At 47.2% G+C, this 17509-nt stretch overlaps 2 protein-coding genes and 1 pseudogene across 3 annotated transcripts; 2 read left to right on the forward strand and 1 right to left on the reverse strand.

Moving 5' to 3' along the window:
* Positions 1–2818: 2818 nt before the first annotated feature.
* On the forward strand, positions 2819–2895 carry B0T15DRAFT_t16 (annotated as a pseudogene). The gene has a single exon. The product of its transcript is annotated as a tRNA-OTHER (tRNA).
* Positions 2896–10487: 7592 nt separating this feature from the next.
* On the forward strand, positions 10488–11803 carry B0T15DRAFT_521399 (kinase-like domain-containing protein). The gene is made up of 2 exons (XM_062868556.1): positions 10488–10871; positions 10914–11803. Exons 1-2 carry the CDS (start codon positions 10659–10661, stop codon positions 11622–11624), a joined length of 924 nt encoding a protein of 307 aa, XP_062727197.1. The 5' UTR covers positions 10488–10658; the 3' UTR covers positions 11625–11803.
* Positions 11804–16339: 4536 nt separating this feature from the next.
* On the reverse strand, positions 16340–17492 carry B0T15DRAFT_482441 (mitochondrial carrier domain-containing protein; the record flags this gene model as incomplete). Its single annotated transcript, XM_062866102.1, has 5 exons — positions 16340–16450; positions 16595–16856; positions 16926–17263; positions 17304–17328; positions 17386–17492. 5 exons carry the CDS (start codon positions 17490–17492, stop codon positions 16340–16342), a joined length of 843 nt encoding a protein of 280 aa, XP_062727198.1.
* Between the last annotated feature and the right edge of the window lie 17 nt (positions 17493–17509).

Below are 17509 nucleotides of genomic sequence, written 5' to 3' on the forward strand. Positions count from 1 at the left end.
GTGCTATCATGGAGAGGCTGGTAAGCCTCAATGATCTGGAACGGAGGGATGCGCCTATTTCCTAAATTGCTCTTGGTACATCTTGTTGTAGATATCCATTCAGCTAGGTAAGGTACCTTATAGTCCTCCATGTTGGGATTTCTCACACCGGAGTCACCACAATGCCCATGGTTCTGAATATGATTACCTCTATGCGCTATGAATCTTGAGCTTGTCTTTCTTAGTTGTGTCTGGGTTGCGGCTTGTGGGGGTTGATATCTGCGAGACGATAACGTACATTATAAGCGAGCCGAACATATAAGCGAGCCGAACATATAAGCGAGCCGAACATATAAGCGAGCCGAACATATAAGCGAGCCGAACATATAAGCGAGCCGAACATATAAGCGAGCCGAACATATAAGCGAGCCGAACATATAAGCGAGCCGAACATATAAGCGAGCCGAACACTCTCCACTACTCTATAACAACTACCCTCAATTGCAATGCAACAACACTAAAAACCAACTACAATTACATCAGAAACAGATGAATCAGACCCTTCTGCACCCTCCTGGCAAGTGCAGGCATTATGGCTAGGCTTGCCGCATATATCACAGCACCGAACCTTCGTACGACCCCCCCCTAGCACCACTACCATCCAGCTGTATTTCTTGCATTGCCTCCCCACCTACAGCCCCCTGGCTTACCACCTCCTGTGCCTCCTGCACAGTAAGTGATCCTCCAAGCCGCACACGTGTTTTTTAGCTCTCCGGCGCTTGCTTAGCGCCTCGTTAGCCTTGCAGAGCGAAGACACCTCTGCCTGAAGGAGGGCTACCTGGTGCATTATAGCCATCGTACCCTTGGTAAGCTGGTCTATAGCAGCCAATATTGAAGTCGGGGAGCTATTTTAATGGTTGGCAATGCAAGTCTTGATAAGCGTTGACTATGACTCGGCTTCTCGAGGGTTGTATAGTATCTGGAAGACCCAAGATTGTATAGTGCCTGGCCGTGAGGTTAGAGGTGTTGGTGTACGAAGCTTGATATCTAGCTTCGAAAGCACCCTCTTTGGATCGTACGGCATAAGGCCAGCCCCTGCAAAACCGCCCTAGATATTCCTCTTGGTGGTAGAGGCAAAGAAGGCCGCGCGAAAGGTATAAAGGAACTCGAGCTTGCTGACGTGGTTGATATGCGCGCGTATTAAGTCCTCGATCTGGCGACCGTATACCTGCTTCAACGGCCTAAAGCAGCCAATATCAAGTGGCTGGAGGAGGTGGGAGGAATATAGAGGCATACAGAGTATGGTAATGTTGTTCTGCTGGCAGTAGAGCTCGAACTCGGTTGAGTGGTGGCTTTCGTGGCCATCGAGGATCAACAACCGGTATTTGCCCTTTGTCCGAGGCGCTGTATAGTAGTCGAAGTGCTTGATCTAATCAAGGCCTATTGCATTGGTAGTCCAGCCATTCTCGGTAGTTGCAATGCTGTGACGAAATTACAGGCAGTCCTGCCTCTGAAAGGGTTCGCCGGTCGAAGGTATCTGCTGGTCGGACTGTAGGTCTCGGTGAAGCCAAAAGGTTCACAACAATGCAAGTCGTAATGTCTACATAGTAATGTAGGGCTACCTTACTGCTTGTATTGCTTACTGGAGAACTCCTAGAGTCCCCTAGAACGAGTGTCTAACTGTCCTATATACTACGGTCTTTCCTATGGATCACGGCCTCCCTCCGGTGATCCCTTACACTGGATCACCTTGGATCACCAGTGATCCCTCTATGAGCCTTATACCTGGATCACCAAGCCTTCCTTATGCCAAGTGTGATCCTCTTCTGATTGGTCCGTCCCTGGGCCAGAATGATTGGACGTAGGCGTCGCCCGTAGACCATGTAGGTCAGCCCTACCGGCCGCTGCAGGTTAATTTATGATACGATGCCCCCTCTCTAGGGCTATTCGTTCTAAAAGCCCAAGTTTGTTTTAAATAGCGCCAACATCCTATATTGTAAGTATACTACGCGCCTTCTCTTTCCCCTTTCCAAAGAGGTGCTGATATAATAATAGACCGCGTCTATAAGCGTCAGTCTAAGAAAGCCTAGGAGCGTATAGCTCTCGCGTCTTTTATTGAATCCTCTAGAGTAGATATTATACCTTGTTCTTGGTATTTTAAGTGTAACCTTGCTTGCCGTATCGCATAGAACTCCTCTTATTATAGCGAATATATTCGTTGCGGTCGTTCTTACGATAGTTCTAGTATAACATTATCTCGTAGGCTATATTCCCTCCTCTTTTTATAGTATAGTGTTTAACTTTTCTTAGTAACGAAGATTATGTCCGAGCAGAAGCATTTAGAGTAGGAAGAGGCCGACGTTAAAAAGGCGCTCTTTGTTTTTCAAACTCAGTTGTAGACCGTTGTTGGTCGTCTCGCTAGGTTACGGCATTAGAGGCGTTTCCTGAAGGAGCAGGGTTCCGAGTTGTTCCGTCGTGGTATATAATCGTTAGAGGAGATGGAGGCGGAGGACCGTCGGATTCAGGAGTCCGAATCCTATATGGTTAGCGATGTTCAGGCGCTTAGGGCGGACGTTCCTTTCGACTGGGGTTCTTTAGGGCTTGATTTGTCCGATGTTGACTTGGCCGCTCTGGCGGAACTATCATCCGAGGTCGATTCGGGTCCTTCTAGTGGGACTTCCTTGGTTCCTCAGGGCAGTGGGGGTTTGTAGTTGGTGGTAGTTAGGTCTTGGTCGCGCCTGCCGTGCGTGTCGTGTTATAGCGTGGCTGCCTGCAGCCGCTCTTCCCTGCCTGGGGTTCTTAATCTGATTCTTATTGCCTGTTTCCTAACAAATGAAATGGCTTAGTGGTGCAGCTTGGTTATTATACCCGGGCGAATGCTCTGGGAGGTTGTAGGTTCGAATCCCATCTGCGCCCCTTCTCTATATGAGTGGCTTGACTGCCGGGTCGAGCTATTTATAGGGAGAAGATTTTTGCGCTTTCTTCTTCCCTAGCCGATCTGGATTCCATCGATGGAATTCCTTCAGTTTTTCTATATAGCTAAGGTGTTCCGCTGGTTCCTATGAGTTGTCTTCTGGTCCAAAGTCGAGCTATTTGATCAGGTACTCTAGCCTTCCGTTGGTTATTCGCGAGTCCAAGATTTCTTTAACGTCCTATTCTTCTTCTTTATCCTTAGCTTCGACATCCTTTATAACCCATACGTTCCTAGGTACTAGTTCAAGGAGCGAGATATAGAAGACGTTGGTATATAGCTTTATTATTGATAGTAACGAAAGTTGATAGTTGGATGTCGAAATTCTTACGTCGATTTTGAATAGGCCAATCTTCCTAAAGTCGAGCTTCTAGCTTGGCCGTTTCGTTTTCAAATTCCAGGAAATAAGATAGACTATATCTCCTCTCTTAAGGCGAGGTCCCTCGAGCCGATGTTTGTTATAGTACTCCTTCATCTTAAGTCTAACGAACTCGAGTTCTTCTTTTAGTATTATATATAGTATATATATTTTTTCTACCTTGACTTTTGCCCTAGATATTATGATATCCGGTCCTTGGCGTAAATCTGCTTTATAACCGAAATTCGTAAAGAATAGAGTGACCTTTATTATCTCCGTTGGTATTATATTATATATAAGCTATGCCGCTGGTAATAGATCAACCTAGTCGTCCTATTGGAAGTTGACGAACGTTCTAAGATATTATTTAACAATCTGGTTGAGCCTTTCTATCTGGCTATCTATCTATAGGTGGTATGCTATTGAAAGCTTGCTCTTCGTACCTAATTGCTTTATAAGCGCTTGCTAAAACTTTAATGCAAACTTGGTGTCTCGATCCGTGATCTATTCTTCTAGCTATCTATGAACTACTACGATATACCGATAGATCGTGTCCGTAAGTTGCTCTGCTGACCATAATTCTTTATATAGGAAGAAGTAGCTCCACTTAGTAAGTCGGTCAACTATAGTAAGGATGCTATCATACTTCGTTCCGGTAGTCGAGTCTTTTGAAAGCGGTAGTTTGGTGATGAAGTCCATCGTCACCGAACTCTATGGTCGTTCTGCAATTGGCAGTGGCTCTAAGAGCCCATATGGTTTATATCGTGCTGACTTGCTTCGATTGCAAAGGTCATATTCCTGCATAATGTTCTTAACTCTAGTCCTGAGTCCTGGGAAGTCGTAGTATTGCCAAACCTTGGCGATTGTTTTGGTGATTCCCATATATCCTCCGAGCTTCTTCGAAAAGAATGCAACTGGGTGTAACTTCCTATATTTATCACGCTGACCAAGTTGTCCTCTGATCGCATAGTCTAATACGTCGGTTTTAACCTCGAATAGCTTCTATAGGTCTGGTAACCAGAGCACTAGGTCGGCGATAATTACATTACGGATCTTCTAAAACGCTTGTTCGTACTCGGCTTCCTATTGGAACTTGGTGTCTTTCTTCGTAAGTTTATATAATAGTCATATAAGGTCGCTGAAGTTCCTGATGAACATTCGATAGAAATTGGCGAATCCGATAAATCCTTACACCTCTATTATTATTATTAGTCGTGGCCATTTCTTGATCGCTTTAATCTTCGCTGGCTCTATCCTGATTCTACTAGGCGAAATTTTATATCTAAGGAATACTGTTTTCGTAATATAGAATTCGCTCTTATCCTTATTAACTAATAGTTTATACTTATAAAATACGTCTAGTACTATCTTTACGTGCTTCTTATATTCCTCGAGTATTTTAGAGAAGATAAGGATATTATCTAGGTAATAGATTGCGAATCGGTCAAGAAATAGGCGGATCGTATAGTCAACGACCACCTAGAAGGTTGCCGGTACGTTCGTTAATCTAAAGGGTATTATAAGGTACTTGTAATAGCTATAGGGAGTATGAAACGCTATCTTCTATTTATCCCCTTCCTTGATGCGAATATAGGCGTACGCTATTGGAAGGTCGAGGCAAGTAAAGTAACGGGCGCCTGTCAATTGGTCTCGAAGCTGCGAGATAAGTAGTAAGGGGTACCGATTCTTTACCATCTCTTTGTTCAGCTATCGGTAGTCTATATATATCTAGAGCTTTCTATCTTTTTTTGGAACAAATAGGACTAGGTAGCCTGCCGGTAATATCGATAGTCTAATATATCCTATTTTGAGATTCTCCTTAAGATATCTCCTTAACTTAGTATCTTGCTTTTCATTGGTATAGTATACCTTGAAGAATTTTAACTGGGCTTCTTCCTTGAGTTTGATTTCGTGATCCCAAGGTCCATAGTCTAGTAGCCCTTTAAGATGCTTCGCTTCGAACGCCGGGTGTCCTCGATATTCTGCTAGGATCTTACCCATTTCCGCGTTCTTCTCTATACTCCGGTAATACGAGAACTTATCTCCGGCTATAATACTGGCCACTTCTCTTTAGGTGACCTAACCCTAGAATTCGAATTCTCCGGTCTTGTTAATTAAGATAATAGTGATTTCAATATCGTCTGTGTCTCCTTAAGCCGTATAAGGGTATTATTACAAGTGGCGTTGTCTCTAGTCTAGTCTTGCCGATTCTCGCTGTTCTTTCTAGTGACTACCGCCTCTTCCTAAGTCCGTAGTGCTCTACTTAGCACTGTCCGTCTCTTACGGTAGATCTATAGGGGCCGCCTTCCGGGGCGATCTTCCCTGCTATAATCCGTCGTCTACGCTTCCTATCTCGTTGGTCGGATATAGCCTCTATTCCCGAGGTCGTAGGTGGCCACCTCTCTTCCAACTGATATCTAGGTTATAATCTCGATATTATAGGCGTCTAAGGATCATGTCCTTTCTAGGCCCTATTTCTACAATGTCAAATACTACTTTAGTGGTTTTCCCTTCTACTATAATCGTAAGTGGTTCTGTTTCCTATCGGACCCATTGGGTGTCGAATAGTCCTTTAATGATATATTGTTTCTTCTTGATTCTCTATAGGATCCTAAGTCGATTGACAAGTGCTGGCGAGATAAGGTCGACCTAAGATCCTCTATCTACCAATACCAATGTTTAGAATCCTTTCTAATATACCGTAACCCAGATTCTATTATCGGGTTTATCGTTCTAAATCGTAGCAACTTTCTTTTTGCTTGCTAGGAGGTTATAGATCCTTTTCCTTACATGGTTCTTCCTATACCCGTAGATCTATCGTCGTTGCGATAGATTTAGTAGTTTCTAGGCCCCTCGGAGGGCCCTAAGCCGTTTCCTAACTCCGTCTAAGCATCTAGATAGGCGTCCCTATCTTCCTATACCTCTTGGTCACCGTCCTATAGTCCAAGTCTTAGGAGTTCTTTGAATAATTGTCGAATCTTATTGGCTTTCTTTTCTTCCTATTGCCATTCATAAGGCGTCATCTATTTTTATATATATATTTTATGTTTATAGTGCTCTTGGAGCTTCGCTTATATATGAATTAAGCAATCCTGGCTCTTACACTATCGAGTGCTATTAGGCTACTACTGGCAGTCTTCTGGCTGGGTTCTTTATAGTGTCACCCTGATTCTGTCGTATATATTGGTCCTCTCGACCTTCTATAGGAACTGGTCGAGGTTCTCCGTTTCAGTTAGTAGGCCTATTGGGCCAAAAGTCGTTGTTAAATTTTGATCGGAAGTGGTATCGGCATTCGTATACGATGTACTAAAACTATAGGATGTAGATATAGTTGTATTACTAGGGTTAGAGTCGAAGTATGTCTTTCTTATAGGGTTTATAGCATAGGCTAAATCCAATCCAAATACGCACCGTATTGCTATCCCCGACGCTATTATATAGCTTCTTATTCTAAAAAGTGTCCCAATCTTATAGTTCCTGTCCCTTAAGTCTTCGCTAGTTCTAGGCCTTCTAGTATTCAGCTTTGGGATTCTTGATTCTATTATTTCTCCTATCCTAGACTAGGTCCTATACTAGTCTGTCCTATAAGTTCGAGTAGTGCTCTTCCTAAACCCTGACCAACTTGGCCTTGATAAACTCCAGCTAGCTTATAGCTTAAGCCTTTTCTTCCGCGAGTCTTCGGGTAACCGTCCGAAGCTTGGCTTGCTCCTCCTTAACTTCCTAGAGGCGCTAAGCGAGAAAGATAGGGTTTGGGCCAATAGGTTCGTTGCCCGATTGTTATATCCTCTATTAACCTTCTTCGTTCTAAGTCAACTGGAATCCCTAATCTTCTATAAGTTATAATGCTACGGCGGTGGCGATATTATAGCCTATAATAGGCTCTTCGAACGTGATATAGGGGCTATTGCTTCCTGACCGAGAGGAGTTATTAATACTTCCTTTGGCTATACCTCGGTCAACTATATCGTCGAAGTTATCCTTGGTATAGCTTGCTATAGCTACTTTAACCATATAGGTTGACTTATCGATTATAGTGTTTTCCTTGCCAGGCACCTGCTTCTAATTCTTCTTGCTATAATACTCCCGCTTAAAATGCCCTTTCTTACCATAGTTAAAACAGATAACCTGGGATTTGTCCTTACATCTCTTATCCTTATATTAGATGGCGTCTATATCCATCGGACTAGCATAGGTATTATATAACGTGCTAGGGTACTATCGCTTCTTTTTATCGTTTACCTTGACAAATATAGGCTATATTCTGCGTCCCTTATACTACTAACGCCTGGTGTAAATCCGATCGTTAATATAGATAGCCATAGTAATATATTCGTCAAGCGTATCGGGTCGGTCCTTTTAATATAGTTTATCCTTGACTTCTTCCTTTAAGCCATCGTAGAACAATTATATAAGACCTTCGTCATTAATCTCGTACTGAAGTAAATCCTGGTGAAACTATATAGTATAGATAGCCGCCGACTTTATCTACCTTAGACGTACGAGTTGCTCCTATATATAGAGCTTCTTATTATAGTCTCCGAACACCTTTTAGATTTCCTACTTAAATTTATCATATAATTTGAAAATTTCAATGGTAAAATCGTCCTGAGCGTCTGTACTATTGGTTAGCCAATCCTTTAGAGTAGGTTCAAACCATCGAAGTACCTTCCCCTCGAGCTATAAAGAGATAAATATAACTTTGGCGGATTCGTCCGTAAATTTGTCCGGGTAGTACTTAAGGTAGGCCCTTATAGATATAAGGAATCTAATAAGTCCTTTTTATCGCCTCTGTACTTGGGGGGTGCTTTGAGTTTAGCCTTATCCTTGGGCTTACCATTATAGGCCTTGTTGATGAGTTGCTGTATATTGCCGTTCTTGGCCTCGAGCTAGGCGATCTTATCGTTGAGAGCCTTGAGGACCTAGGTGTTATCTTTCTAGGCCTTAAGCTAGGCAATCCTTATATTGAGGGCTTCGATGACCTGCTGCATCTACTGTATGGTTGCGGTCTGGCCCTGGGAGCCTGGGGTGCTAGGTGTCTAAGGCGCCATGATGGTCGATGTTACCTTCGATCTGAACCGTGATAGAGTCAAAGGGAGTGAGCAACGTATGACGAAACCATAGGCAGTCCTGCCTCTGAAAGGGTTCGCCGGTCGAAGGTATCTGCTGGTCGGACTATAGGTCTCGGTAAAGCCAAAAGGTTCACAACAATGCAAGTCGCAATGTCTGCATAGTAATGTAGGGCTACCTTACTGCTTGTATTGCTCACTGGAGAACTCCCAGAGTCCCCCAGAACGAGTGTCTAACTGTCCTATATACTACGGTCTTTCCTATGGATCACGGCCTCCCTCCGGTGATCCCTTACACTGGATCACCTTGGATCACCAGTGATCCCTCTGTGAGCCTTATACCTGGATCACCAAGCCTTCCTTATGCCAAGTGTGATCCTCTTCTGATTGGTCCGTCCCTAGGCCAGAATGATTGGACGCAGGCGTCGCCCGCAGACCATGCAGGTCGGCCCCACCGGCCGCTGCAGGTTAATTCATGACAGATGCACCAGTCGGCTGGGAGGTTGCACTCAGTATACCAGTTGGCGAGGTGGTACTGCGCGGCTAAGATAATGAACGGAGAGATAGCCCAGCCAAGGGCATTGACGCTTTGGATCACTGTCGCCCATTCGCGGTTGCCAGGCTGGGCCAGCTTCGCCTTGCCATGGCCATCCGAGGTTGTAATTACTATACCCAGGAAGATAATGCCCATTATAAACCTAGTCTCATCGAAGTTATAGATATCATCGTCTATAATGCCGTACTTGGCCTTAACGTTCCGTATAAGGGCAAACCATTCGCCAATAACCTTCGGATCCTCGTATTTGGCCCTCTGGTAGTCATATCTACGCGTATAACGCGTCTGGAGCTCTGGCTGGCGTTTGACAAAGTTATGCGCCTAGAGCTTGCCGACAGGGGCGCGTCGCGTACGCATAGCAGTTGGTTAGCCATATCTTCCACACCACGTAGTCTCGGCGGAAAAGCTCGCTCAGATAGCTCAATTATATATTGAACAAGAGCCTTCTCTTCGGAATCGGTGAGCCAGCGCGAGTTGGGCGTAGTGTCGCGTCGTGCAGGTCGGCCAGCGCGCCGGTCGTAGAGGGTCGTAACTGGCACGTTATAGAGCTTGGCTACGGCTCAGATGCTTAGTTCCTTGTCATTTTGAAGAGCTTTGAGGGCTAAAATTACCCTGGCTTCCTTTAAAGTAGAAGACATGTTGGGTTGTAGAAAAACTAATGTTTAGGTGGAGGGAAGACGCGTTGTGCCAAGAAGTGTTCGACTCGCTTATATGTTCGGCTCGCTTATAATGCACGTTACTGGGTTCCAGTTCTAGGGCTGTTTCTCGTACGATTTAAAGGGGCTATATTATATCTGGCATCTAGAGACTGCGCAAAAAAAGAAGGCAGCTGAGAAGGACCTTGAGGAGTTGAATACGAAGCTAGAACCTATTCTTCGCGAGCAGTGGGAGCTGGAGACCGGTATAAGGCGCTTGAAGCTATAGAATTAAGGCGGCCGAGCCTCTTAATGGAGATGAGATGCGAAGTATAGCAAGCTTATACGACGAGAAGGCTCCAGCGTTGATTAGTATCGGTACCAAAAGGAGATCCTTATAAAGAAGCTTATCCTATACGCTAAATAGTATGGTCCAGATGCTCTTGTTTAAGAAAACCTCGTACCTGCTTATACCTACTCTATATAAGCTATAATCTTCTTAGCGGCTGAAGTATCGAGGCTTATTTGGTGCCCTAACTCGCCTGATCTTAATATGATCGAGCCGTGTTGGCCGCATCTAAAGCGGGTAATAACGAAGAAGGGAGCTCCTAAGAGCAAGAGCTAGGTAGAGATGGTCTGGAAGCAGGCGTGGGATGATCTTGAGCAGTGGAGGATACAACAATAGATTGAGAGGATCTCACATCATATCTAGGAGGTCATTCGCTTAGAGAGCGGTAACGAATACGCAGAGGAGAGGTCAAGGAGCCGTCGTCAAGATGTTGTTGTAGCCCCAGGGCCCAGTATTGAATAGGGTAGTAGATTCAGGGGAATGATGGGGTAATTAATTACCATACAGTGGCTTACAGGGATTGAAGTCTGGCCATCAAAGGCGGTGAGCAGATTCTTTTGGTAGCGACATCCGTATATTTTTACAATAGCTCCCGCCCGCCTGCCGATAGCATCAAAATCATAGCTGTCGCTGAGCATTCATTACACCTGCATATACGATTATTGCATTTTTTCTTCGCCCCGCTGTTCCTCCTGGCATGCGATATCCTTGACGGCTAGCTAAGCACGCCCCTGGGCAAGCATTATGACCGCCGCGATGACCAACATTACACATATCGTGCTGAAGTCGTATACTCCCCCGCGCGTTAAACGACTCATAAACCCCAGCGGCGGTTCCTGCAACATTGGCGAGATTGACGATACAACAGTGCTCAAATATCCACGTATAAAAGAAGACATGAAGCGGGTCCAGGTCGAGGCTAAGATGCTTGAAGTGCTAGGACCGTATCCCCGCATTGTATAGTCCAAAGGCCTTGCTAAGGACGGTTTGCTTCTCGAGTTTATGCCAAACGGAAACGTCCACGATTACCTCTCTGTCCACCCCGACGTGCCATTGCACCGGCGGCTGGCCTGGTGTATGCAGGCTGCCGAGGCTATAGCCTACATTCATTCACGGCGCGTCGTGCACTGCGATATACGTCACGACAACTTCCTTCTTGATGCCAACCTCGATCTTAAGCTCGCCGACTTTCAAGGTCAGCACTTCTCTCCGACTGGCGCTATTGTCTTTGATGGAGGCTCGTACGAATCAGCTAAGGCCTGGCTGCCTCGGCACCCTCCCGACCGCTGTAACGTGCGAACCAATCTGTTTGCACTCGGCAGCGCTCTGCAATTCCTTATCACCGGCGCAGAGGTTTTCCCAGACCTGGTCCGTTCCTCCGAGACCGATGACGACATCGTGCGGTGGTTCCACGAAACCGAGCCCGAGATCGAGCGGCGTTTCCGCGCCGGCGAGTTCCCCCCTGCCGACGAGCACGTATGCGCTGCTGTCACGGCGCGATGCTGGCGCCAGCTCTACACAATAGCAGACCAGGTGGTGGCCGACCTCAAGGCTATCCAGGCCGCCATTGCACGTGGCGAAAGCCCCGAGACATGTGTTTCCCCGCCAAATGAGCATGATCAACCCTGCGGCGAGAAATGGCTCTACGGGCTCTGCGAGGAGGGTAAGAACTTAGCGACGCCGCCTAGCCGCACTCTGATCGGCTTTTAGAGGGGCAGAGTTGGCAGTTGGGCATCAAGTAAAGCCTTGAAAAACATTGTGAGTACGGGCAATTCGCGAAAGGATGTAACTTCAAAAGCTAGTGCCAGTTGACAGGAACTGCTTCTAAAACCTGGACTGAAGCGGCCTTGAATTCAAACCCCTAATAGCTTAGGGGCGCATACATTGTCGTTGCCTTCATCTCCCTCGCTCGAGCATCAACAGCTTGACAGTGAATTACTGTAACCCTCCAGCGCAATTACTACCAAGAAAGAATCCCTCCCTGCTCCAGTTGACATCTGTCTTGATACACTTGTTAGCGTAAACACCTCTCGAACAGTGTCGCTCCGACAGCTCACCAATGCTGCGCACGTTGAGAAGGTCCACTAGAAGAGAGATATATAGTATCCTTATTCACTTTCTGTCTTTCTATCAGATATAGAATATACAAGAAGCTCTCATAGGTCCACAAGTCTGCAGGAAACTCTGCCATGCTGTCGACCTCGCCAAGACGATAGGGATATACAAGACGCCCGAGTTCATCCGATAGTATGACGGAGACGGACCTCCTATTCTCTGGTGTTCCGGCAAAGGTATGTTCTGTGATGCTATCGTGTAATAATGCTATTTTCGGGGCCCCGCTAATGCAGAGCAGTTGGATCGGGAAAGACAGTGCTAAGGTTGATACCCTCTCCTTGTCTACTATACGTTGCTGACATCCGTCGTATATAGCTCTAGCGTTGTTAGCTATATCTTCGCGAACAAGTGCCCTGATGACCGTAGTACATTCTTCTTTATGCAATAGGATAATGCGGAATTACTTCAAGCAGAAACAATTGTACGGTCAGTCATCAGGCAGACTTTAGGACATTGTCACATAGTCTAGAGATATGGAAGGAAGGTTGCAAGAACTATAGCACAAGCCGTTCGTTGAACTAGGAATGTAGACGGAACTTCTTAAGCAAAGGATCGAGCTATCAGGTATATTCTACGTCATCATCAATGGACCAGACAAGTACAGCTCATCTAAGCGGCAATATCTTCTCGACTTAATAGTAACCCTTGCTACTCCGGGCTCTAGGTTAAGGATTTTTCTCTCCGGCTACGAGAGCCTATCTACATATTTAAGGAGTAGATTCCCGTATATAGAGTACCTATCTATAGCATCCGAAAGCATACGCTTAGACAGTAGTCTTTACGTAGAGGCGGCCTTATAGGAAGTGGTTTAGAATGTAGACGTACCGGACGACCCTGGCCCCTTGAATTAAATTAAAGAAATATTAGCCTATTACATAGATAGGATATAAGTAACCCTTTGGCTTTACGCGACGTATGCTAACTAGCTTGGGTTCTTTTAGGTTCCTTTCCTAATAGGCTAGTAAAGTAAGATTATATTAAGTATAAGGGATGTTATAATAGATATTAACTGGCGATTTAATTGTTACTGACCTAGAAGTATAGGTAGATAGGGTATTCGGAGAAGATATGAAAATATAAGATTTGCTATGTTGGCATAACGTATCTTATAAGCGAGCGGGACATATAAGCGAGCGGGACACTCTCCACCACTCTACAACAACCATCCTCAATTGCAATACAATAAGACCATTAACCAACTACAATTACATCAGAAACAGCTGAATCAGACCCTTCTACAACCTCCTGGCACGTACGGGCATTATGGCCAGGCTTGCCGCACACACCACAGCACCGAACCTTCGTACGAGCCCCCCCTGCACCACCACTATCCGGCTCCTTTTCTTGCGCCATCTCCCCAACCACGGCCTTCTGGTCCAGTAGATCCTTTGCATCTTGTACCGCAAGCAATCCTCCAAGCTGCACGCGTATTCTTTTGGCTCTCCGGCGCTTGCTGAGTGCCTCGTTGGCCTTACGGAGCGAAGAGACCTCGGCGCGAAGAAGAGTCATCTGGTGCATTATAGCCATTATACCCTTGGCCAACTGGTCCACAGCAGCCAACATCGAGGTTGGGGAGCTATTTTGATGGTTGGCAATACGAGTCTTGATGAGTGTGGACTGCGCATTGGCTTCCCGGGAGTTGTATGGTGTCTGGAAGACCCAAGACTATACAGTGTTAGGCCGTGAGGTTAGGGGTGTTGGTATACGAAGCTTGATATCCAGCTTAGAAAGTACCCTCTCTGGATCGTACGGCATAAGGCCAGCACCTATAAAGCCACCCTGTATATTCTTCTCCATTATAGAGGCGAAGAAGGCCTCGCGGAAGGCATAGAGGAACTCGAGCTTGCTTATATAGTTGATATGCATGCGTATCAAGTCCTCGACCTGGCGACCGTACGCCTGCTTTAGCGGCCCAAAACAGCCAACATCGAGTGGCTGGAGGAGGTGGGAGGAATGCGGAGGCATACAGAGTGTGATAATATGATGCTCCTGGCAGTAGAGCTTGAATTCGGTCGAGTGGTGGCTCTCGTAGCCGTCGATGATCAATAACCGATATTTGCCCTTTGTATAGGGTGCTATATGGAAGTTAAAGTGCTTGATCCAATCGAGGCCTATGGCATTGGTAGTCCAGCTGTTCTCGGTGGTCGCGATACGCCAGTCGGCCGGGAGGTTGCACTCTTGATACCAGTTGGCAAGGTAGTATTGCGCGGCCAAGATAATGAAGGGTAGGATAGCCCAGCCGAGGGCATTGACTCTCTGGATTACTGTAGCCCACTCGCGGTTACCAGGCTGGGCCAGCTTTGCCTTGCTACGGCCATCAGAGGTCGTAACTACCATGCCTGGGAAGATGATACCCATTATGAACCCAGTCTCGTCGAAGTTATAGATATCGTCATCCATAATGCCGTACTTGGCCTTGACATTCTATACGAGCGCGAACCACTCGCCAATAACCTCTGGGTCCTTGTACTTAGCCCTCTGGTAGTCGTATCGACGTGACCAACGCGTACAGAGAGCGGGCTGGCGTTTAACGAAGTTGTGAGCCCAGAGCTTGTCGACAGGGGGCGCATTGCGTACGCATAGCAGTTGGTTGGCCATATCTTCCATACCATATAGCCTTGGTGGAAAAGCTCGCTCAGATAGCTCAGTTATATACTGGACTACAGCCTTCTCTTCTAGATCGGTAAGCTTCCGTGAGTTGGCTGGAAGATCGCATCGTATAGGCCGGCCGGTACGTCGGTAGCCGAGGGTTGAAACTGGCACGTTATAAAGCTTGGCCGCGGCTCGGAGGCTTAGTTTCGTATCATTTTCAAGAGCTTTGAGGGCCAAGGTTACCCTAGCTTCCTTTGAAGTGGAAGACATCTTTAGTTGTAGGAAAAACGCGTTGTTGGAGGTGGATGAAGAAGGACTTGTCGTGCCAAGAACTTAGTGTCCCGCTCGCTTATATGTCCCGCTCGCTTATAAGATACGTTAGTTCTGGGTTTGATTTGTATTGTCATTGGAAGGACATGTCGCTTCTGCTTCCAAACGGGCTCGTAGGGGAGACTAACTCCTTAGACTAAGGACTGGATAAATGCATGTCATTCTACTGCAGTACTATATAAATACAACCCGTGTTAACCTGAGGTCAATGAGGGATTGGCCGACGGACTTGCTCGGCGCTCGCTTCGTCGCCGTGCAGGCCCATTCGGTGACCCCTATAGTCGCGGATGCCGCCGATTTCCACAACTGCGTTCGCAGGCTGCATATTGATCGCGGCTTTTCAGCGGAAACACGCGGCGACCTTACAGTAGAACGAGTAGAATAAACCCCGCCCGCCTCATCATGCTATGCGACCGGGCCGGGTAGTCACCGCGCTCGACCCAGGCATCCCTGCCGATGGTCTCGAATCGGCCATTTGTCTGGCCATTGACAACGCCCGCAGTATGCCTTGTCTCGTTTGTTCCTCGCTAAGCTTAGTGGGAGACTCCCGCCTGCAGGAGGTTTTCCCAACTGCGCAACTAGGATCTCGGAAAGGCTCACTATGTTCACTTTCCATTAGCCAATCGGTGCTATTTTTGTGAATGTTAATTACATTTGCACGCCAGCAGGGCAGCAAAGAAGACCGTACCTAACAAGCTGCTGCCTAGAGTCCATTTGCATGCTAGAATATATATGTAAGGCGTTCTGTCCTCCTCGTCAAAAGTCAACTTCGCTGCCGTTCTACACCACCGAATCCCTTCAAATCGACCGGAGACAGCAGAGAGTCTTTTGATCTTGCCGTTTCACCCAAGGTGCAGGATCCTATACTCCTTCCCTTCATTTACTAGCAACCCCTACTGACACCCGTATATAACAGTAAAACTTCGACTCCGGTGAACACTCTGAACCACCATGGCGAAGTGTTCGTCGTGCAGTGGTAGTGGGAAGACAACATGCGGAAGCTATGGCGCGTCTGGTTACTCGTCCACCAGTGAGACAGGCGCTTGCTATGGCTGCGGCTCAAGTGGCGAAGTGCCCTGCTCGTCGTGCGGCGGGAGTGGATCAGCGTCGGACAAGTAGAGAGTAAAGACACTACTGCAGGACTTTTGGGAACCGCCGGTCTGGAGGCGCGTTGTGCGCAGCTGTCACTTATTTTTCTGGGTTTCTCGTTGGGAGAGGAATCTATTTTGCGCGCCTGTTGAGGGAGCACTCGTTTTGTCAACACACACTCGTTGTAATGGTATGGTTGTTCGTGGTCTTACTCTGAGGGTAGTGATTACAAGCATTGTGATACGGCCTTTATATTTCTGAGCCCAGCTCCCGGAGTCCTGTTTTGTTCGAGCCGGCTTCTAACCTCCCACTAGCCTCAAGATAAATTCGTATACCCCCAGGGTGATGGCTGCGGATGGGATAGACCGTACAAGGTGCGGCGTGAGGCCACCATAGAGTCCGTGCCAGCCCTCTTGAACCCATACAGAAGTGAAGCACTGTAAAAGGCCCGTGTATCGAGGCCTTCCTTCCACCGTCGGGGTTGCCGGAGCCGAGTTCTCACAACCTGTATCCCATGTCAGCGCCCTGTAACGGCAGGGAAAGAGTAGATGTACCTCATGTGGGTAGGTCACCAGCACCGCAGCAAGTTTGGCCGTCCCTGCTGCACCGGTGGTGCTTGCCCATGTCGCCAACTCGCTGAGCATGTGATTATCCCAATTCTCGGGCCGCAACGACTTGTAAAAAAGAACTTTGAACCGCTCGTAGAGCATCAGATGAAAAGCGGTCTCTACGGTACCCAAGTAGCTGGCAGTTAGACCTCGATACAGCCCGGGGAGGCCTTCCTGGCGGAGGACTTGTTGAACGCAGTCGAGACTGCTTCGATATTGTCGGGTAGCACCGCCAGCGACTTGAGATTTATCCAGCTAAAGTCGTGTCTTCACCAACCAAATAGGATTTGTGGCAGTTGCAGTTGCGATACCAGCAAGAATGGCAGCTTGAGCATGGACGAATGTGTCGCCCTCCCCTCGGCCGAGTATGGATGCCCCTAAACGCTTACAATTTCCGTAGACGTAAAACTTGACGGCGGTTGCGGGAACGACAGCAGCGAGACTCGGGCCAAGACCCCGGAAAAGCCCGCGCCAGCCCTCTTTGGCTCTTATTGATCCCAAGATGCCAAAAGTTTCTGATGTATGGCGAAATGGGGCGATTATTAGATGTTGTAGCGTCGCGCCGGTATATTCAGCTGCCAATGTCGGTCGGGATGGGACGCGGTAGAAGCCGGACTGAAGGCTGTGTCCGAAGGACGTCCAGCGGCGCGGTCACAGTTGATGTCGCGATTCCTGCAGTCCTGCACCAGATCAGTACCTTGGCTGACAGAATAGGCGTGCTTGGGCTCACAACTCACACGCCAGCCACCATATGAACCCACGGCGGCATGTGGGACGTAGTCCTTACCGCAGGCTCAGGAGGCGAAGCCTCGATGCCATCTGCGACCACTGCTGGTTGTGGCATGGCGATGGAGCAATCTT

Source organism: Chaetomium strumarium (genome assembly GCF_033439665.1).
Source record: "Chaetomium strumarium strain CBS 333.67 chromosome Unknown B0T15scaffold_1, whole genome shotgun sequence".
Taxonomy (NCBI): domain Eukaryota; kingdom Fungi; phylum Ascomycota; class Sordariomycetes; order Sordariales; family Chaetomiaceae; genus Chaetomium; species Chaetomium strumarium.

Coding starts and splice junctions, on each gene's coding strand:
- B0T15DRAFT_521399 (XM_062868556.1), top strand. CDS start 10,659: ATGACCGCCGCGATGACCAACATTACACATATCGTGCTGAAGTCGTAT. Junction 10,872..10,913: donor TAGGACCGTATCCCCGCATT/GTATAGTCCAAA, acceptor TTGCTTCTCGAG/TTTATGCCAAACGGAAACGT.